We start from the raw sequence: 23,075 nt of genomic DNA, 5'->3' as shown, positions 1-23,075 counted from the left end.
GATTGATTTTTGCTAAATATAAATGTATATATTGTCAGCTCAACGCTGACTGTATTCTTAACTCTTAACAGCTGTAGCACATTTTGAAATTTCAGGACATCGTATGTCAGGAGCCCTGAAGAAGAGGTTTTTGAGGACATTAAATACTGACTTATTAGAGGTTAAAGTTCTGCAGTTATGTGTCAAGTATCAGAAGAACAGTCACAGATAGAAGTCAATAATTCTGAGTTTTATGAATTTGGCAAATTTCTGCTCACAAATGCAAATGAATGGTTACCTGAAAGACACATTTAAAAAAAATTGACCTTAGCCATAGTATAATAGTATCTAAAAATTAGATATTGTTCAGTATATTGTCTACTATAGGTGACTAGTTGAATTTATCACAATTCAGGCAAATTCCAATTCAGTTCAAGGTTGCTTACAATAAAATAAATCACAAACTTTTCAGTTGGTAAATCTTTATATTTGCTTTTTTTAGGGTATTTAAAGTCTATAGCTTGAGATTGGACACAAAATGGTAGAGCTGCAGATGCAGCTGAAAGGCTGTGCATTTATTTACGCATTCAAGCTAAAAAAACGTTTCACTGCTACCCGTGCCTGCTCGGTGTCCCTCCTGACCAGTGGGGGCGCTGTAGACACATTGGGCGTATCATCTAAACCGTCAGCCATCTGCCGCAGTCAGTTAGCTAGCTCCAGCGGGAATGGAAAATGGAGGACTGACCGACATGCGAGGGCAAATCGTCGGTATTTCTAGCGCGTAGGTGGGTAGAATGCAACAATTTAATATTTTAGCAATGTTAGTGAGGTGTTTAACACGTTTGAAGTACATCCGTGTCTCAGTTTTGTTCCTGCCCATGTTTTAACGTTAGGCTATTTGATGCGCCTGACGTTAGCTAGCTAGCTAGCTGTAACGTTAATTTGTGTAACGTTAACGTTACAGCCGAACTACGCTATTCTAGCTAGCTAGCTATGTCATTCGCATTGGTTAGTTGAATATGGCTATTGCTACTGTAAGAATGTCTCTCCACGTTCAGTTTTTGATAGTTAACGTTATGTGCATTAATTTGGAGTGTTCGATAAATGCCTAGCTAGCTAATAGCTACAGGCTCAGTTTGCCGTTAGCTTGCCCATGCTCGTGTTGGCTAACGTTAATACCGTTAGCCAGGCATGTTGGCTATAAGTGCACGTTTTACAACGCTCAGTTCCTCGTTTGGGAACGATAAGCGACGAAAAAAAGAGCCTTAACATATAAAGGCGTGCTTAACGTTATACATGGAGTTTATGAGTGTGCCCCGCCCAATAATGCAACACAATTTGTGCCACTGTGCTTTGGTAAACGTTTGCTAATGCTAACGGTAGATCGTTGTTCAGTGGTTTGGCAAAACGTTTGCTTTGCGGCCATCATTGGCTGCGTCCCATGTCTATGGCATGAGTCGGCTGTGCAGCAGGTATCGTTAGTCTGTTGTCGTAGTTTGTTCTCAGACTCTTCCGATATAGGCCTGCTTGTTTCATACATATTTACAGATCACATGCGATAATGAAGCACGGTTGTGACCGGAATTTAGGAGTTACTATATTATGCGCACCAAGGCCCTGTGCAGCTTCCCTCTTTCGGTGTCGAGCAGCCACTACTGGACAGCCACACGGCAATTACTAACGGAGCATCTCTGTGTCAGAATGTCATATCGCTGTATCTGAACATATTATAAAGTTGGTTTCGTCACTTTGCCCGCTATTGTTACATATAATCTTCGTCCCGGGGCCCTCCCACCTCTCATGGCAACAGTTGTCCTGCAATTCACGTGGCAAGGTGTCGTGACCACAGGCACAGCATTGGAAGAATCCTGTTTCATCACTATTAGTCTTTACACCAATGCTTCAATTTTAAATCAGATATCATTATTATGCAGTCATTTAGACAGAATTTATAAATGCTTTCAAATATCAAAAGGTTTAGATTATTCACCAAATGTTTACTGTCAGTTGTCAACAAATTGTTGCCCCACATTTGGATATTTTATCCATTTGCAGTTTTGAATAACTACTGCAAAGTCATCATTGTGGCATATTAATTCAAACTTCACTTATGTTTGGTGTATTTTTATGTTGATCATATTAAGTTCAAACTTCCATTGAGCAGTTGTTGAATTGCTAAATACCCCAGTTACTAAACATCTTACATTTCCAGATTAGTTATTTTTATCATCTAAACAAGTCCTTATTGTTGAATCTTAGCTGGAGCGGAGCACTTTGATCCTAACTTGTATTTTCCTCTATCTGGCAGATCCTTTAACCTTTTACCAAGACAGATGATTACTTGTGCAAGGCCTTTGTTTTGTTTGAAGACCAACTCTCTTACTCATCAGTGCTGAAGTGCAGGTACAAACATTGGCTTTATTGTTATATGCCCTTAAATTAAAGAATATTTCTCATTTTCAGAAATGATTCACTAGAGGTGTGACAAGATTAAAACGTTACAATATTTCTCGTTGAGGTTAAAAGTCTTGCGATATCCGTACATGAGCACAATTGGGTAGGTAATACCTAAGACCAGTTCACGTTAAATCAATCTGCCAAATTTCAGTACCTGAGAGCATGTAAGCGCAAGCGTCTCTGTTCTCTCCTCTGCATGTTTTACAGAGACCGGGGCTCATAGCGCATCCCATTTGTACTCTGTTGTCGGATTTTCCGAGGTCAAAGTCGAAAATGCCCCCGGATCTCCGATTTCTGAGCTCGGAACTCTGACAACCTCCGAGTACCCCAAGCTCAAAATCCAACATGGATGCCCCGTGCATCAACAGTTGTGAAAGCTGTAGTAACATACAGTTATTAGCACTTCTGTCTTATGTTTGTCTCACTAAATCAGTTGTACACACAGTCCTGTCCAACTTCTATCTGTGGACATGTTGCTTCACTGTTTGAAGAGGTTACAGGAGAGAAGCAATTTCATTTTGTGGCAAAGCCTTTTGCAGTGCTCATTTTTCATTTTGTGACTTTCGATTGAATTTATATCGTATTTCATCATTTAAGTTTTCTTTGAAATAGTGTTGAAATCTCGTCTCTTACTCATGAACCCAATCTTGTGTCTCGTCGCACCCCTAGAATTCACCAATTGCGAACACTAACAATTTCTTACTTGTGTTGGCCCACAATAAATATGGTTTTAGACTTGGTATTAGTGAATTCCTGACTATTAAATAGGTTTTCTGGTTCTCGTCCCAATTTTCGGCATATAAATTAAAATTATTCAAACAGCCAACGTTAACATCTGTAATTAGTTCTGGGTATTGTTAAAATATTTTCGATACCTTGACTTTGATACCAGTTTCTGAACAATACTTTTTTCAATACCAGTTTTATAAAATCCATTTTAACGAAAAGACATTTTAACATTACACTTTATGGTAATTTTTATTTTTCAGCTACTTTACGCCCATGCCACACACTATCGTCAAGCCTCTCAAAATACAACACCACGCACAACATATGTAACGTAGTGTTTTTCATAGGTCAAAAATGCCCCAAGAAATCTCATCGTTAAAAATAATAGATTGATTAAAAATACGATCTAGGGGCAAAATTGCCCCCAAAATTTCGAAGCAATATATTTGCCAATTTAAACCAATGTCCTAATCATACGTTAAGCCATACTTTTATTTTCATTCTATTCATTTTATTTCCATTTCCGTCTCTAACATGCACTCACGCAAACAGCGCTGTTGCTTATAAATGCACTGAGAACAGCAATAGCATAGTTTTTATTTGCTCATGTTGGCACAAGGTGGTGATTACTGTATGTATTTTAATCTGGGTTTATTTCACATAAAAAATATACAAGTTTATGCATTAATTACTATTTGTTTTTTAAAGTGCCCCAAAAAATTGGTAAATGTCCCCCTGAAATATGTTTTTAATGTCCTATCCTTAATAGCTTGCAGATTTGATTAGGCTGAAAAATGTGACATGGGCATAGTGGGATGAGACATGCTCTTCTGGTTCTTGACACGCATACAGTATGTATTTGTGTCAAGAAACTCGCCCACACTTTATAGTCCAGAGTGAGGTCCAACCAATACTGAAATTTAATCATATTCATTATCAGCGAATCATTTTTTTAAAACCTACTTAAACAACTGTCTTAATATGGATTCTTTTAGATATTTTTAATTTTAAAGAATTGTGACTAAGATACTAAGCAACATTTTACAGTTGAAAAATCAACTTGTCAGAGCTCTCTGTTGGACGTACTATGTAATGGAGACTGTTTTGAAAGTAACACAGCCCTAGCTTGGCATTTCTGTCCTGCAATTCTTGTTATCGGCCAACAAGTGCACTTATTCAAATCATCTGCAATAAACTAATTTAGCATGCCAGGTGATTTATGTACTGATGGCCTTCATGGTTTCTCAAGATATGAGTTTGTGTTCCCCTCACAATTATTGCATCGCTCCCCATTCATAGCAGTCACAACAAGGTGGTTCAGCTACTTGGATGATAATAGTTGTATCTTGCAAAAAAGTGACATCATTGCATGCCTTCAATAGAGCTGGGTAACAAGTTATTGTATGGTGCAAATAAACGTCGGATTATATTTGTCCCACTATTTTGGAGTGAGAATGTAAAGTATTTCTAAAAAAATAAAAAAGACATGGAGCAATCCCAGCACTGCTTAATTATTAAAAACCTGGCAGCCATCAGTATTTGCCATATTATGAATTGAAAAGAGTGACTCATAGCTGATCTCTTGTGCTCTTCTCCTAATTGTAGACATTCTGTTTGAAAGTAGTGATTGACTCCATCATCTATGGAGGAGAATGCAAGCCCTGAGCTCTCTCTAGCTCCTGAGCCAGAGCAGAGCCAGGACCGTATGGATAGCTGCTCTCAAGGTACCTTGGCTGAGCTTCTTTTCCCCACACAATAAAGGGGTGGGAACGTTGTAGTAATGCTGGGCACATTGTGGTTCTATGATCTTTAAATCATTTTAAATTTGGGTGAGGCTAAGTAAGGGTCAAATCCAGGTCAAACAATCTTTTTTTTTTTTTTTTTTTTTTTTTTTTTTTACTTGTTTTGATTAATGTTGCTTCAACACAAAACAATTTGTAGTTTCTTGGCTATATTGTTATTTTGCACTCTGGTGATTGCATGCCATCTTTTTCTTTTCTTTTCTTTTCTTTTTTTTGCCCACAGCCTTCTTTGATTGTTTGTTCACAGGTTTTGGAGAAGGGAATACAGAGCAGAAAGAACGGTTTCAAACCGAAAGCGAGAATGTGGCCGAAGAGACACTAGAGGAGCCAGATACATCTTCCAAGGCCAACAGTGAAGTTAAAAAGACTTGGAGTTTTCGACGGTCCACTGTTGCAAAGAGAGAGATGCCAGTGGAGGCAGCAACCGACAGTCCTGATAACCGCTGTCCTGTACGTCGCAGTGGCAGGCAATCTAAGCGTACTGACAAACTAGAAGAATTCCTCTTGACTGCCAAAAGAGGGTCAAGAAAGAGCGCCCCACCTAGTCTGGAAAGCGGAGATCCTCCTTCCCAAACCCCAACTGATGAGACTGCCTCAGAGGCCAGCTTTGATGGTAACGCTGACACCAAGGCCGTAGAGGACAAGGTAGAGTCCCCAGAGAGAAGGACTAGAAGTGGTGCAAGGAAACCTACCCAAAGGAAAAGTCGAGGTGGCAGACAGGCTCGAGGACGCGTTGGCGTGACAGTTAAAGATGAGGGAAGCTCTGAGAATGAGGAGGACAGCAGAGACGCTGCCAAGAATGACCAGTTACCAGATAAAAATGAGGAGAAAAAAGATGAGAGTTATCCCCGCCCTGAAGATGTAGCTTGCACTAATACAGTACAGCCTCAGCCAGAGCAGGACTCGGAGAGGAAAGAGGTTCTTGATGAGAAGAATAAACCTGGAGATGAAAATGACAAGGTGGAATCGGAGAAGGAGACTGATAAAGAGACTGACGAGGATAGCACAGAGTCAGACAAGCCTGCAGCAATGTTGGTAAAACGTGGACCAATAAGAACATACATCAATAAAAAGAGGGCAGCCAGTAAGAACACTACCCCTGTTAAAGGTCCTGCTCCTGCCAACAAGATCACTACTGTCAAGAGGGAGGCCAAACCTAAAGCTACCCAAGCTTCTGAATGACACACAAGGCTCAGACACAAGTGGACAATGATGATGAGAATGACTCTTCAATGTCTTCATCTTCATCATCATCCTCCATTGATTCTGACGAGGGCGGTTATGATCCCAATGCACTTTACTGCATCTGTCGCCAGAAACACAACAAAAGGTATCTTTCATTTATTGTTTTTGTCCATTATTGGTCTTATTGAAATCACAACTGTTGTGCCTATTCGAAGTGTTAATAATGCAGTACATTTTAATGCAGGGCTACAGACTATACACTTGTGTATGCAATCATTTTTTGTCTGGGTCAGACATCAATTCAAAACTAGGGTATGCAAATGAAGACAACTATTGATCAGTGTAAAGGTTAGTCTTGAGTGCTGTTTTAATGAACATATTATAGAGTTTTCCCTGCCATTATACGGCTTGTTTTTGCACACCGCATAAGCTTATGAGCGTAAAAACAACGTTGAAAGCATCTTGACAAGCCATCATGTGCAGAAAACAAGTACAGTCTCACAGCCACACACCATGCATGTTGCACACACACCGGCTGCTTCAGCCCACACGTTAGAGTAGTAGTAATACTTGAGATGCAACACCAATAGGCAAGTGAGCGTATGACGTCAATTACACCTAAGCGTCTTAAAAACCCAGGGAAACCCATGTATTACCATTTGCTCTTCATTGCGCTTTAAACTCTGCATTTTAAGTTGCATTTTATGTCCCCTCCTTGTTGTCGGGCTCGTAGCTACAACCTCTGTCTGATTTCACGTTTTCATGTTGTATCCATACTCAAATGTATGAGGAAAGAAAGAGCTTTTGTTGAGCATTAATTTGAAGAAATGTGGCACTATAAATGTTGTGTGCTCACTAGGTTCATGATCTGTTGTGACCGCTGCGAGGAGTGGTTCCATGGAGACTGTGTGGGCATCACTGAGGCCCGCGGGCGCCTGATGGAGAGAAATGGGGAAGACTACATCTGCCCCAATTGCACCGCTAAGAAAAACCAGGTCGTCAGACCTGCTACATCTATTCTCGCTACAAGTACAGATATTGGGAAGCCCAAGGCTCCGGCTTCTGCTCTCGCTTTTTCTGCGACCTCTGAAGAGAAAACTAACACCAGTGGGGTTAACGCTGTCGCGGCACTTCCATCCACTGGAACTGAAGAGAAGGGGGCAGAGGACATGGGCATCAAAGGCAGGATAGAGAAAGCTACAAATCCAACGGGGAAAAAGAAGATAAAGATCTTTCAGCCGGTAGGTTTTAATTGATCTCAACTTAAAGGCTTTGAATTACTGTGTAATTATGAGTCCAGCTATAAAGTCAGTCTGATTTGCTGTGCCTATTGTTCTGCCATTCAATACTTCATAGTGCATGTCAAGTGTCTTAATAATGTAACTTTCAAAGTAACTATGATGCCATGGCCAAGTTTATACATAGCCCAAATTCCATTTCAAAAGTCCATTTTACCATAACTACTGTCAAAGGGCTTTAATGTGTGGTTGAAATGTAAATTTTAATTATGGATCCCCCAATCCGTGGTTTAGAGTACAGCGCTGCGTGACTCAAAACTATTGGTGTGATTTGAGTCTGCATGGGTAGTGTTGCGGTGTTTAGAGAATGCAGATTAGGACCCCAAAAAGTAGCTCTAGATAATAAATCTCAAAGTGGACAAACAAATGTTTAAAGGGTAACTTCGGTACTTTTCCAACCTGGCCCCAAGAGCAAGATCCTTTTTGTTTAACCTAAAACTGCCCCGAAATGGCTATTGCCAAACCCACCAGACACCATTTAAATAAACAATAATTTTATCATTGTAAAACAAAGTCGACCAAAACAAAATAAAACCATAAGAAGCCGTCATGCTTTCCACTGTTCCAACAATCACCACTCTGGTTTAGTTAAAAATAAACCCTTAATTCTTCCATTTGCATGTAAAAATATACTGACTGGTCTATACGCCCTAAAAATATTGTTTATTTAAATTGAATCTTGTGAATTTGGCCATTGTCATTTCAGGGGTGATTAAAAAACAAATCTTACTTTTTAACAAAAAGGTCTATCCAAGTAGGGATCCTTTCCATAATGCTGTCAACACGACTAACGCCTGTCGGTGGCAAAAACGGAAATTGGCGTGCATTTGGTGTGTTTGGCCCATAGAATTACATTGCAGTCCGGTTCACGGCTGCTGCCGGTTACAACGTTCTCGCTTAAAACTGGACCAATTTCAAAGATTTATGTTCACATTATTCACTTAGACACCAATGTATTTTTTATTTTTTTTATTTTTATATATTAATTGTATTATGTACTGACTTGGAGCAGGCCATACAGCAGCCAGCCCAACCAAAAGCAGGCCCGAAATTGGCACCAACCATGGAAAAGAAGGCAGCACCCACAGCAGAGCAGAAAGCACTACCAGACGCAGAGCAGAAAGTGGCGTCAAACGTGGAGGTGAAAACAACCGCAACAGTGGAGGTGCCAGAGGAGAAGGCCGGGCCAAAGGCTGAGGAAGAGTCTTCCCTTCCCAAATGTATCGGGCCTGGCTGTGAAAATAATGCCCAGCCAGATTCTGTGTACTGTGGGAACGACTGTATTCTGGAACATGCTGCTGCGGCCATGAAGTCCATCACTGATGTTAAAGATCCCAAGCAGAAGGACAAAGCAAAGGCCCAAAAAACCAAGTCTACACCAAAGGTAACTTGGACCATTTGAGACTTAGATTTAGACTTTAGATATGTCTTTATCACATTTGAGAAACTATTTCCTAAAATGTGGTGTTAGAATGTTAGGTTGTGTTTTGTTAGCATTGTTGGGCACAAGTACTTTTCTATCCTGTCTCTTTTGTTTCACTGTTGATTAGCATTACAGAAAACATTTGTGTCAATTGTTGCCTAATATTAACGCACCCAAGTATTATTACAGTCTTAATATATGATTAGTATTAGGAATGAAAAGTGAAGGGTTTGAATATAACTTGAAAGTGCTGCTTGATTTATGGAAAAAATCATAGCCACGATTATTTTGGTCAATATTGAAATCACGATTATTTAACACGATTACTATTGTCTTTTGGAAAGATGTTGCATTTATTGAAGTTAAACAGTGAAACGGTTATACAAATTAACAGTGAAAACACCTTGAACTGTGAAATTTACCTTAATACTTTTGCGGTTTGAATTTACTTTTTTCCATTCAGAACATGAGACAAAATAGGAGTTTACTTGCAAATGTAAAGTGCAAAAATAATTGTTTTTCTAACTGTTTTTGTGATCATTAGGAGCCAAAATCGTGATTACAATTTCGTGATTTTTTTTTTTTTTTTTTTTTTATGGAAGTATGTGTAAAAAGTCTACCCTTTTGAAAATGAATTATAACCATGGCATACCGTGAAAGCAGTATACTGCTGCAACCATGTCTTCGAATAGTTTCCTTGCTGTGGCTGCACCCTCTGCATTTTAATAATGTCACAAGAGGTTATATCTTAGCCTGACTAAAATGGTTCAGAAAGCTTTGCTATTACTGTAAAATACTACTTGGAAGTGAAATTGCTCAACCAATTTGTGATCATATGTCCTGTATTGGTAATAGAGTCCAGATCGGGCCGGCCTCCGACAGAGCCGTGACCGAAGCCGGCCCGAGCCTGACTTTTTTTTATTTTTTTTCTCCTACTACTAACACATGTAGGCTATGTTTTTATGTGAAAAGCCCTTTTTTATTAAGCAACTGTAGGAAGGCATTCGGAAATGTCAACAGATGAGTGCACACAGGGCAACAAGTGCACGTTAATAAGCTGTTAAAATGTTGAATGGTATCCGTGCCTTAATTGGTAACCAGCAGTGGAGCAGGTTGAGTTCTACGGATCAGATCAAAGTGAACAAATGGCCTGTCTACTGACCACTTAGCTCGTGTGAACAATGGAGTCATCATTCCGACTGGATCGTGAAATGGACAAAAGCAATGCATGCATATTAAAGTATTTAAAGGCATCGAGCAATGTGTTTGAACACCGTGTGCTTTACTTTACAAGGTCATTTATGTCATATATTGATGATAAGATGCTATGTTGTAGCCCAATAAGTTTGCTGATGTGGTTACTTCATGAAGTAAAAATTGTTTTCTAGAGAAGTTAATCAGTTTCCCAGGGCAGTTTTTAAGATGGTGGGTGATAAGCCTGTTTTATTTAACAAAAGGAATATATAAGGAATATGGCTCCTAATACTTAACGCAATGTTTTGGTTATAGACTGTCGTTATGCATTTCAAGCTTTTTTTACTCACTCGCACTGCCTGCACCTGCTCCTGATAGGATGTTAAATGTGTGGCCTGATTCTCCCTACATGTGCTGTGTGCTTACATGTATGTGACAATAAATGGGGGGGAAAAAAAACCTATTATAGATAGATATAGATATCTATCTAAACCATTCAACAGGCTTTATAATAACTGGACAGTATTTTACCTTTTACTCTTGTGTATAGTCTAAATTTTGTGCTAATGCTCGATCTTTTATTAGCCTAATGTAGTAATTTTGCCTCTACAACAACAAATCCCCACAGTCATCAGTCCTGCTCTTGTGTTAAATACTTTTCATATGCTGCTATTAGAAGTGGTTGGCCATTTGTTAGAAACCCTGCCTATTTCATGTGCACTTAATTCAAAGATTCTGCGGTCTCATAACTTTGAAAACCTAAATAGACCTTTTTTTGAGATTGAACCTTCACTGGCTACGAAAGCAAGTAAACATGACGTAAGCTAAAGAGGCTTTTTTTTAAAAAAAAATTTGTGAGTGATGTGTAGATTGGGGAAAAATGTTTTCATATGGTTGATCTTGCTTTGGAATACAGGTTCCTCAAGCCATTGTCTGTAATTACAGACTAAAATGGACCTGCCAAGAATGCTTTAATATGCAATGTACATCTTTGATGGAATAATGTCCAGGTTTACCGAAGATTAGATGTTACATGCAGAGCAATGTAAAAGGCTGCCAATGCAGAGTTCGGTGTATGTAGAAATGCTATTAATTTCCTTTGAATTGTACTATGTGTTTAGAAATGACTAAAACCGAGAGCAGGGAGACTGAAGAACGTAAGAGTTAATTATTCTGTTGACCATGCACATATTTTCCTGGCATTTGGCAGTACTTCATTGAGGGAATCTCTTTTTAAAAGCAAACATGGCTCAAGTCATTTTTGTATTTTACCTGTAATGTTGTCAAATGATGAGTGCGGTTACTGAATGGGTTTCTTTCCGTCCCCCCCCAGAGGAACGTGGCTGGTGGGAAAAGGAAGCCAAATAATACCCGGGAGGAGTCGGACAGCGAAGAAGACCATAGTGCTGATCTGGATGATGATGAGGACGACGAAGATGAGCATGCTGAGGAACACCCGCCCCCGCCGGCCACTGCATCCTGGTCCAGCGACCATAATTACATTGCAGTAACACCAGAAAAGACTACACCCATATCACCAACAGTGTTAAACAAAAAGTGTATGTATCTCTTTGAAGGTCTTGGGCTGTTGTTAAAACCACGTTGTTATTTTTCCATTTTAAATGTGGATCCTGTGGTGCTAACATCATTTAGAAATGATCCGTACATATGGGGATGAACATGAGTGCTCTGGAGATGAACTCCGCTGTATTGCTAGACTAAAACATTATTTGCAAAGTGTTGTGATTTTGATAATGATAAGGTTTTGTTACTCAATGAAATGTTTGGAGCTGTGAAAAAGGTAAGTGCTATTTGTGGCTATGGGTAAGTATTCAATAACCAGAATGTTTTTGAAAGGGGCACTCCACAGGTTGCACTCAGCAAGATAATTTTAGTAAGTACTTAGCCTGTGAACACAATTATATAAAGTCGTCTTTGGCTTTGATGTCACCAGGGTTATCTTAGCTTGGGAGACTTTAAATTCTTAACAGAAAGCCTGTGTTATAAACTGAAGGCAGGAGTTTAAGAAATGTAGGCATTTACCAGGCAGGGATGGTCTAACAAATTATGCCCATGTGTTATGGGAAATGTAGGATCCAGCTTTTTTATTTTTTTTTATTTTTTTTGGTGTCTTGGCTATGGACTAAAAGTCAGGAAACAGGCCTCTGCGCCATCAAATTTCAAGACTTTCTTGAGTCCCTCAACCTTTTGCTAGTGAAACACTCAATCGCTGGAGTACCGCTTTTGAATAGCGCATAGTTAAAATGCAGGGCTGTAGATGAAAACGTATCAAGGTGATAAAAGGAGGGCAATCTCAAAATCAGAGCTCTTATGCTTTACCATGAAATGTATGGGTGTGATGAATGGACTGGTGCTAGTATGAGATTTCAAATGACCTGCACAAGTCTCTCCGCCTCCTGGGTTCATCACCTCAGCTGTTAACCCATAAAAAGGTCCTCCCCCCTTTCTCCAGCAGGTAGGTGTCTTAAGAATTCCCCCATGTTAATGTGGACAAGTAAAGCTAACATAACTCATATTGAGCTGATAATATCAACTGTTACGCACAACGTTGTGATTTTTTTTTCTACCCTTCAGTTTGTGGGTAACAGGCTGACTCAAGTTTTTTTTTTTATTCATATTGAATATGATGCATCACTACTCGTGGGAAACTGGCTTTGAAATAAAAGGTGATATAACAGATTTTAGGATGCCTTGATTGATTATGTGAGCAGTGTTGGCTTGCTGTAGGATATCCTGACCAGTTCAGCTCAGACAAGCATATACAACTGATAAATCTACACACACTATGGCTAAGGAGACGTGACCGTCAAGAGCCCCCAAATGGTGAACTGCTGGAAAAGAAGGAAGCTCTACCGCAGAGACCAGACCACCTGGAGGTACTACAGTGAAGTTCAGAAGGCCCACAGCAGAAGACAGAAGCTGAAGACCTGGGCTGAGTTCAAAGAATCAGAAGAGGGAGACCATGCTCAAGTTTTTCCACACATTTTTGCACCTGATGAGATCTGATTTATATATTGACCGCAACATTTGTTTGCAATGAAATGTGGACAGTTTGTTTCATCTTTTATAAGGGATCGTTGAAGGCATAAGGATCTTATAAGCTAGCAAGTGTTAATGTTAAGTAAATGCATCTTCTCAGGTCAGGAGATCAGTAGGACCTGTGATTGTTGTGATTAACAGGAGGAAGATAGGGCTCATTGATTTGTTCTTTCATAGTGCATATTTTCCTGAGTGAAATTTAGATTGGTGTGACCTCTCTCAAAAGATGGTTGACTGGTTGCTTTGGGTCTCAATACTATTACTCTGCACAATATTTCTGTGGTTTGCTTTAGTGGGTGTATAGTTTGAGTGTTAAAGTAGGGTTCATGCTTATACTAATGTAGTTTAACATGCATCTTGGACATAATAGATGATGCGCTAGCGTCTGCAGTTGACAATGAGGAGAGGTTTGAGAAGTGTATAAGTCTTGGTGCAAAGTGGTTGATATATTACTTTTTCTTTATATAGCTTTTATATGTGAATATCTTTTAAAGAAATGTATTTTTCATGTATACCTGAATAACTTCTTCAAATGACCGAACCATTAACAAGACTTAGGTCTAGTTACTTTTGTTGTCTGAGCTCATTGCCTTATAAGCTGGTGTAGTGGTTCGGGTGTGTAGCTGATCTCATGACTGCATGTTCAAATTAACAGTTAAATTATGAACTTAATTCGCAATAATTTCCTTTTTAATTCTGATTAACATATCCCCTTCATCCCATGTGATGGAGGATTTATGCTTAAGTAGGCAGTGAAACATTTTAGCCAGTGAATAACCTGTTAATCTTGCTAGTCTCTCACATTTAAGTAAGAGAATCAGATAGCTGCAGTCCTTTCTTTTCATTAACTGCTTTATAGTAAGTTTACGTTAAGAGTTTGTGCAAGACTTGTGTGTCAGTTCCCTTTCTCCTGTTTGGATCTGTGGGTACTGAGAATCAAGCTGCTTTATAAGGAAGTACAAAGACCATTACCACTAAATGTTTGAGAAGAAAAACTTCTTTCTCAAGTGGACCTGCATAAACAGCACAATGTATCTACCATCCGCTGCCACAAATAAAGAGGGGCTTTTTAACTGCCCAGTTGTGAACTTTGTGTTTATTTCAGAATGTTTATTGTAATGTACTCAGTGTGCAAACACTAACTGTGAATGACATTTATTTTTATTAACCTCCTTAAAAATGTGAAGTTGATAACTGTCACATCAAAACAATGCAGAGCTTTTTCAGGCACAATGAAGTCTGAATTATAGCCCTTAATCATGATTATCTGCCGTGTTGGTAAAATACACCCTACATGTCATATCTGCTGATATTGTAAATTATGGCATGTTTTAAAATGTTTGGTCTTTTTCTTGGTTTACAGCCCCCACTAAAGAAGAGAAGCAGAGTGAGAAGAAAGAGAAAGAACCACCCGTGGCTCCTGAGAAACCTTCTCGAGCTACCGCAACACCAGTCAAAGGAACAAAGAAGTCCCCAACTACTAAAGCGGCCAAGGTTTCCCCGAAGGGCAAGAAGCCTTCTCTTCAGGCTACCAGCTCAAAGGCACCCAAGAAACCTGCAACGCCTCAGAGTAAAACTGCGGCAAAGTCCAAGAAACCAGGTTCGACGCCCGTCCATACCCCGTCCCGCTTCCCTCCAGGTCCGATCCACGTTACAGGAGCACTGAGAGTCACCAAGTCCAACTTTACCATTCCTAAGAAGCAGCCACAACAAAAGGATGCTCCATCCCATAGCAACTTATCCTCATCCTCCAGAGTCCCGTCATCTCCAGTTTCTTCAGCTCCCTCCAGCCACTCCTTACCCTCCAGGCCTCCACATCCAGCTGCTTCAGCGCCCCCTATGTCCCCCATGTCGCCGCCCCCCAACAACCAGATGAGAACGAACATCCGCCGCTCGTTGACGGACATCCTCTATAAGAGGTAAGAGTCCTGCAGAACCCAGTTCAGAGTACTTAAGTTTCTGAGCTACTTTCTGTAAATCTTTGGCTAAGTCCATTTAAACATCAAACGCTAATATCTGTTGTGTTCCTTACCACCAGGGTGAGCGACAGTGATGATCTGAAAATGACTGAGAGTGAGGTGGCAAGGCTGGCAGTTGCCATCGAAAAGGAAATGTTCAACCTCTGCCTTAGCACTGACAGCAAGTACAAGAACAAATACAGGTCCCTTATGTTCAACCTGAAGGATCCCAAAAACAAAGTGAGTCAACGTAAACATGCATGCACTTATTTTTATATTTATATATATATTTTAGTACACCTTGTGTTTACAGAGATGTGTACCTACAGCCTGAAAAGCTTTGGTTTTCTGAGTTTACCTGATATCCCTCATATTGAGGTGTTAAATTGCTGTTATGTTTGTCTCAGGGCTTGTTCTACAGGGTGGTGGGTGGCGAGGTTAGTCCCTTCAGACTGGTGAGACTAAGTGCTGAAGAGTTGCTTTCCAAAGAGATATCCGAGTGGAAGAAGCCCATTGCTCCTGAGGTAAATGTTACTTATCTTTAACTAAACGCCAAGCACGTGTCAACGAGTTCCCTGTTGAGAGTTTGGAACTGTTAAACATAAATTGCTACAGCATACTTTGTCTTGTTGTTTCCTGCAGGCCCAGTCTCCCAGTGCAAGGGTCCTTTCGGAGCATTCCAAACTAGGCAACAGGCATGACTCTGGCTTACATAGCATGGATATGGAGGATGCTCCGCCAACATCCGATACAGATGTATGTATCTCTGCCACCACTTCATCTACTCGCATGGCTTCTGCTGCAGTAAGTGGTGGCATGCTGTCTTTCTTTAGCTTTCACACTTTTCCTTTTCACCTGCTTATTAACAAAGTGTTGCAAATCTGGCAAATACCTTTGCAAAGATATTGCTGGTTAGTTATTTTGCCAACTGTCCTTCAGTGTTATTTCTTTATTTCTAAAGCTTTGTCTTTCTTCATCATTGTTAGGCATTAAACCTACTGGTATATACTTTGCAAAAAGTATAGTGTTAGACATAGTAATCCAAAATTCTGGGTGTTAATGTGAATGACCATCAACTGTTCCTTTTCACCTAAGAGTTGATGGAGGTCCTCTTTTCTGTGTCCACAGGACCAAGATGAGTCTAGCGCCACTCCTTCAGTTTCGGCTCAGCCCTCTGCTGTGGAGGGGAACAGTGGCAGCAGCATGCCAGACATTTTTAGTACCATGCTCAAAGACACAACTTCTGAACACAGGACTCATCTATTTGACCTCAACTGTAAAATATGCACAGGTAAATGAGACACAGAAGAAGGATATTCATCCAGCAAATTTAACATGATTTGTTATACAACAGATAACTCTTTTAATCTTGCTCTCTAGGTCAGAAGACAGAAGACGAGCCTGCGGCTAAGAGAGCCAAACTGACCAAGAAGCCTGAAACTGTCTCCCCTGTCAGCCAAACACAGGACCCCACAGCTTACCAGCACCAAGACCCCTTAGCCTACAAACACGCAATGCCTCCATCCTACCAGTCTAACGTGGAGTCAGCTGTCCCAGAATTACAGCCACAGCTGGAACTCAATATGCTGGCACCCCCAGCCCAGGCCCCAGCACCTATCACTCCCACTGTATCCTCTGTCAGCATCACCCGCAGAGACCCACGCATGGCCAGGCACAGCTCCAGTGTGACTGTCACCTATACTGCTCCAGAAAAACCCATCAGCAACCCAGCAGAAACACTCCCAGCTCCTGTTAGTGCTCCAGTAGACATTGCACCCAAAGCTCCACTGCCGATGCCACCAGCTCCACCATCTGCAGTAGCCACGTCCAAACCAGTAAAAACAAGGTGCTCAATCTCATTACGATTTTATAAATTGGGTCTTCCCGGACTTGCTGGGTTTTTGTGCTAGACTAACATTTGTTAGCAATATATTTTTGTTATGTGCTAAAATTGCATGAGAAAACGTGTGTAAAATTCTATTTTTTAACAGGATTGGTGGTTCTACAGTAGAGTAAGATGGGGCTGTGTCATTGTTCTATTCTTTAAGAAATGCCGTGTACATGATAAACTGTGTATGGGCTTGGGACTTGGATATTGTGTTTTCTCTAAACGAAAGACTGTTTGGTTTTTACAGTACATCCGAGCCTCCTCCTGAGGGTGAGACAGCCATCTTTCTCCATGGTCAAGAGAAGATTTGGAAAGGATTTATCAACATGCAGGCTGTGGCCAAGTTTGTGACCAAGGCTTATTTGGTGTCAGGATCCTTTGAACACCTCAAGGAGGTTAGCAATTTTGCCTGGTGATTAAGCTGAATGCAAAACCTTTGGGCATACATATAAACAAGAGCATCATACTTAGTGTTGTCAATGTTGTGCAGGATTTGCCAGACACCATTCATGTTGGAGGACGGATATCTCCAAACACTGTGTGGGACTACGTCGGGAAACTGAAAACCTCGCTTTCCAAGGTTGGTTTGGAGAAAAATTAATTTGTATCAAAGTGTTTAACATCTTTATTTTAAGGCCTTGCATCACATACTGTTTTTTGCTCTGTGTTTGCAGGAACTGTGTCTGATCCGATTCCACCCAGCCACAGAGGAAGAGGAGGTGGCATATGTCTCTCTCTTTTCTTACTTTAGCAGCAGGGAACGATTTGGTGTGGTGGCTAACAACAATCGTCGTATCAAAGACCTCTATCTCATCCCACTGGGCTCAAAGGACCCATTACCCGCCAAACTTTTACCGTTTGATGGGCCAGGTAAGCATTTACAGGGATACACAAATATACCTTTGTGGTGACATGATTGTAGTTACATTTATTGTAATGTTTTTGCTGTAATGTTTTTTTTTGTCTTTGTACCTATGGTGAGTATATTTAGTGTCATCTTTGGACTTATTTAATTAGAACTTGTGGATTCATGAGTTTGTACTGTAGAGGGCAGTCACACTCCTTGATGAATTTCCCCCAGAACACACTTCTGTACATATACAATAACAGCTGATGTGCTCTCTGCTGTGTATCTGACTTTGTATCACACATTTCTAATAAAGGAAGAAGTTTGCTTCGCAGGTTGGTGCCATTTGAGTCCAGTCTCAGCCTGTTGTTTGTTAAAACTTGGCTCATATATAAACATAATTGAACAACTGTATAATCAATAAATTGCTATGAAACCATTGTATACCACACTGGTGTTTATATGGTAACTTACATTACTTTACATAAACTTTACAGTGATTGTACAACACTGTTAACAATACCCACATTGCTTCAAGTATAGAAATAGTTGAACTTCCAGAAGTATAAAGGTTGTACATCTTGGAGTGTTTCAAGCATCAGGAGATCTATTCCTGCATATTGTGCCTCAGAAAGAGGATATTAAAAGTGTTTCCTTTATTGAGTAGCTTCAGAAAAATAAAATTACACTTCTTGGATTTTTATGATGTTTTTGTGACCAGGCTGGTAATGATCCTAAATCAAACTTCAGTAAGACCTAATGTATGTAATGACTGTGGATTAACCAGAATTATATTATAGTTTACAATCTGTTGCAGTTTTCTTGCCGTCATGTTTTGGCAATTTTTGGCTGCGGTCAAGTGATGTTGGTGAATTACTGATGTCAGTTTGTTTAATTCACAAAACAAGTTTAATGACTACTGACTAAACTGTAGACAAGTAAACTTGAACAGTCATTCCTACCTTCGTCATTTGTTGAATAAAAATATACACTTTGGAGTTGGGAGAACTTTGGTTTTTATATCTGATAAAGCCTTCTGTGCTACTAGTTTTTTTATGCATGTATTGTAGACCGTTTTTAGAGGCTCTAATTTCACCCGTTTTTTGTGTCCATTGCATACGTCCGAAATAATCAAATCTTTTGTTTTAGCTGTAGCAGGAAGAATGGCAGTCTATATTGTGAAATTGTTTCTGTTAGTGCAGATGTTTTCTAAGCTGGTTTTGTCCATCTTGCAGGTCTTGAACCAGTTCGTCCTAACCTCCTCTTGGGGCTGCTGATCTGCCAGAAGGACAGAAAGCGTACTGGTGCGCCGTTGGAATCTGAGGAAAAAAGATCCAAGACTCAAACCAAAGATGTTGATGACACTGGCCTTCCAAAGCCATCTCCTTCAGTCAGAGCAGAAAGAGTCACACGACAGAGTCTTGAAATCCCCTTCAGTACGACTCCTCCTGGGTCGCCTCCGCCCAACTCCTCTGAGACCTCAAGCAGCCCTGTGGCGCCCTCCTCAGTCCTTTCCTTCTTGTCCTCTGTTAAAGCCACATCCACTACCACTGGCAAGGACTCCCCATCCTCATCTAGCTCTGTTGCTTCCTCTGCAGCAGCTGCCACTCCTCTTCAGACCATCCTCAACACTCTTTTTGGGAAGAAAAAGCATGATTCAGAAGCTTCCAACTCTCCGTCTGATCAGGGTGGAGAACTACTCGTCCCGCCCGCTACAATGCTAGACCCCATTGTGCAGCAGTTTGCACAGAGCTCTAAAGAGAAACTGGTGGAGGAGGATGATGACCGACCGTATGATCCAGAAGAAGAGTATGACCCCAGTAGGGGCTATAATGTGCCTAAGAAGCCTGTAGAGGTAGTAAGCAAACCTGAAATCTCTAAGCAGCCTGAGGTGGTTGCGAATAAAGGTGATGATGTAGCGTATGACCCAGAGGATGACTCAATTTTTGAAGAGGTCAAAACTGTAGTACCAGGTAAAGCTAACGTTCCAACTGAATCTGTAACTGATCCACAAAAGATCCTGGAGAGCCTTAAACAGATTGGGGATCAGACATTCCAGAAAAAGGGAGAGCAGCAAATGTCATCTACAGGGACGCTTGGTGCCTCATCGACACTTTCGGACACACTCTTAACTCAACCTGCCAAATCCCTTTTGGGCAACACTCAGCTACTGCAGCTTGGCAAAAAGGTTGAGGAACTAGTGAAGTCCTCGACGGTTGCTCCCTTGATCAACCAGAAGAGAGATCCCCGACAGAGCAGGGATCCTCGCCAGGCTGCAGCTTGCAGGAAGCTGACTGATGATGCTGAGGAGCAAGAGGAGACATCTGCTTTGTTGGAAGATTCTACTCCTTCCTCACAACCTGTGGTTCAAGAGCCTCAGCTGTCTAATGTAACTGAACTCCCAGACTCCTTACAAGGCTCAGAGACATCACTGCCTCATAATGAAGTGAAAAGCGAAACGCTGCCCTTCATGCAGTCAGACGAGGCAGATGTTGCAATTCCTTTATTAGGAGAGGAGGTGGAACCTGATATGGAGTTCAACTACATGGATGAGAAAGAAGTGAAAACTGAGGAAGCTGAGCCAGTCAAGGCGGAAACCGAGATGGACAAGTACAGTATTTGGCCAAATGCTGCCAGTATTTTAAAAGCTGGTGAGGACCCTGAGTATGAGGAGAATAGCCAAGATGCACCAACCACAAGTTATTTTAAAGAGCCTGCAAACACCTCCACAATAACGTCGACAATCCCAGTACTCACTCAGAGCACAACAAAGGTCGACACTCAGTCCCATCACATGCCGCATTACATGTCAACGCCAGGCTTTGACAGCGAGTACAGACCACCAGCAGACATTACCCCACCATCCAACTTCCCTCCGCCCCATCGGATGCAGGGACAAAGCCTGATAATGAGGCCTCCGCCGATGTCTATGCCACCACCCATGCAGGGTCTTCCTCCAATGTCAGGTCCTCCTATGCAGGGACCCCCTCCACCCATCCATGTTCCTCTCCCTGTACGTGGTCCTCTCCCCATGCAGAGTGACAACAGCCAGCAATATGGTCCTCCTCCGACGGCATACCCTCCCTATCAGAACCAGTGGCCAAGCCCCCAGCCACTGCAGCAGCAGGTGCGTCCTGGACCACCTCCCCAGAATATAATGCCACCCAGAGGACCACCACCATCATTCCCTCCAATGGCCCAGAGAGGCCCTGCTCCTCAAATGTTTGATCCCTCCATTCCCCCACAGCACATAGGACAGCAAGGTCACCCTACAGGCCTTCCCCCACCTCCTACTTTTGATGGACAGAACAGTTTACCTCCACCAAGATTCACTGGTCTTCCACCACCATTTAATTTCCCTGCAAACAGAGGTCCTCCTCCGCCTTTTACGGGGCCACCTCCTGGTCACTTTGAAAACCGACTTCCTCCTCCGTCCCACTTCCCAGGGCCCAGGGGTCCCCCGCCGTCTCAGTTTGGTGACCATGGGGCTCAACCCCTGATGGTAGACCAACCTCGAGGCCCTGCAGAACATTATAACAAAGACAATTCCAATTCTTTCAAGCTAAATGTGGATCTCCATGTTTTTAAAGACAATCAGGGTCCCCCGCCAGGTCCAGCGTACCGGGGACCTCCACCTAACCAGTATGAGGACAGAAGAGGCCCACCTTCAAATAGCGAGATGAGTGGACAGCACTTCAATCCACATAACCAGTACGGGAGCTCCAGACCTCACTCCTCACCACCACATCGGGGATCTTTTGATGACAACCGAGGTCCTCCCCCTCAGGAGAATAGACCCCACCTTTTCCAGCATTTTGGGGGATCAGAGCGGTACCGCTTCGATAGGCATTCTGATGAGGCTAGGCCTGTTCGCCACAGTGGGCCGCTGCTGCCAACTCCTCCAGAGGCTCCCATAGGTCCTCCAAGTCGCATGGGAGCCCACAGTCCAGACATGCACCGGGACGACCACTGGCGTCGCCACTCTCCTGAAATGAGGAGGAGGAGCAGCACCACCCGAGAGGACTCAGAAACCCGCAGTAGCGATTGCTTTAGTCGCTTTGAAGGAGGGCAACGAGAACCTGCTTCTGGTCCCTCACAACACTCTGAAGAGAGACAGAGGGAGCTGTCCGAGGACCGCCGGAGGGAAAGAGAGCGGGAAGTCCCCCATGGCGGCAGGCCTTCATGGGACAGGGGACAGGGCAATCAGTGGAGCAGAGAGCGAGAGTGGGATAGAGCGAGAGAAAGGGACCACGATCCAGAGCGCAGTCGAGAAAGAGACCGCGATCCGGAGCGTACCCGAGAAAGAGACCGCGATCCGGAGCGATGCAGAGAAAGAGACCGCGAGCCGGAGCGCAGTCGAGATAGAGACCGCGATTCAGAGCGTACCCGAGAAAGAGATCGCGAGCCGGAGCGTGGCAGAGAAAGAGACCGCGAGCCGGAGCGTGGCAGAGAAAGAGACCGCGATGCGGAGCGTGGACGAGAAAGGGACCGCGATCCGGAGCGTGGACGAGAAAGGGACCGCGATCCGGAGAGTGGTCGAGAAAGGGACCGCGATCCTGAAAATACCCGAGAAAAAGAGCACCACCCGGAGCGAGGCCGAGAAAGAGACCGCGATCCTGAACGTACCCGAGAAAGAGAACACGACCCGGAGCGTATCCGAGAAAGAGACCGCAGCAGAGGGAAGGAGGGCGAGAGGCACAGGGACACGGAGGGAGAGCGGCACAGGGATCAAGACACAGATAGGAGGAGAGACCGGGAGAGAGACAGGGAAAAAGACAAAGGCAGGGATTCTGACAAGAGGGACCACGACCGCGACAGAGGGAGAAATCGTGATCGAGAGCGCGAACGCGACCGAGAAAGGAGACGGGACAGATCCCGAAGCAGGGAACGAGACAGGGACAGAGAACGTGGGAAAGACCGGGGCAAAGACCGAGAGAGGGAGAGAGACAGAGACAGGGATCGTCGGGACAGGAGCAGAAGCAGAGAAAAGCGAGAGGAGAAAAAGGACAGTAAACATGATACACCCAAGGAGAGAGATGTAACTGCAGAAAAATGACAAGAACAGGTCCTAGGCTCTGTTTTGTCGACACTACATTACGATTTTGAGAGACACTTCAATCTTTCACCAGTTGAAATCCAGTTGTATCACTGTAAATGTAGGTGAGCAGTATTTCGTTAAATTTCCACAGTTGTGTTCGTACTAGAAAAAAAGTTTCTTACTTTGTTTTATCACATTTGAAAAAACAAAACTGAAG

At 42.3% G+C, this 23,075-nt stretch overlaps 2 protein-coding genes across 5 annotated transcripts; both read left to right on the top strand.

Annotated features, from left to right (window-relative positions):
- The first annotated feature begins 615 nt into the window (after positions 1-615).
- On the top strand, positions 616-6,155 carry LOC114554833 (death-inducer obliterator 1-like). 3 transcript variants are annotated; one of them, XM_028576886.1, is made up of 4 exons: positions 617-764; positions 2,288-2,382; positions 4,771-4,889; positions 5,215-6,155. In XM_028576886.1, the coding sequence occupies exons 3-4, from the start codon at positions 4,808-4,810 to the stop codon at positions 6,147-6,149; spliced, it is 1,017 nt and encodes a 338-aa protein (XP_028432687.1). In that variant the 5' UTR covers positions 617-764; positions 2,288-2,382; positions 4,771-4,807; the 3' UTR covers positions 6,150-6,155. The 3 variants fall into 3 exon arrangements, 2 of the variants coding, with proteins under 2 accessions (XP_028432688.1, XP_028432687.1); XM_028576887.1 differs by lacking the exon at positions 2,288-2,382 and having other exon boundaries at positions 616-764; XR_003692476.1 differs by lacking the exons at positions 4,771-4,889; positions 5,215-6,155 and adding an exon at positions 3,935-4,078 and having other exon boundaries at positions 620-764.
- LOC114554831 (death-inducer obliterator 1) lies at positions 6,133-23,029 on the top strand. 2 transcript variants are annotated; one of them, XM_028576884.1, is made up of 14 exons: positions 6,133-6,297; positions 7,012-7,393; positions 8,463-8,834; positions 11,401-11,626; positions 14,491-15,046; positions 15,166-15,325; positions 15,493-15,609; positions 15,728-15,841; positions 16,214-16,376; positions 16,466-16,931; positions 17,221-17,368; positions 17,464-17,553; positions 17,648-17,843; positions 19,056-23,029. In XM_028576884.1, the coding sequence occupies exons 1-14, from the start codon at positions 6,146-6,148 to the stop codon at positions 22,874-22,876; spliced, it is 6,963 nt and encodes a 2,320-aa protein (XP_028432685.1). In that variant the 5' UTR covers positions 6,133-6,145; the 3' UTR covers positions 22,877-23,029. The 2 variants fall into 2 exon arrangements, with proteins under 2 accessions (XP_028432685.1, XP_028432684.1); XM_028576883.1 differs by having other exon boundaries at positions 15,728-15,889.
- Positions 23,030-23,075: the final 46 nt, after the last annotated feature.

This window comes from Perca flavescens, chromosome 4 (genome assembly GCF_004354835.1).
Source record: "Perca flavescens isolate YP-PL-M2 chromosome 4, PFLA_1.0, whole genome shotgun sequence".
NCBI lineage: Eukaryota > Metazoa > Chordata > Actinopteri > Perciformes > Percidae > Perca > Perca flavescens.
This window is presented reverse-complemented; position numbering and strand designations above follow the sequence as displayed.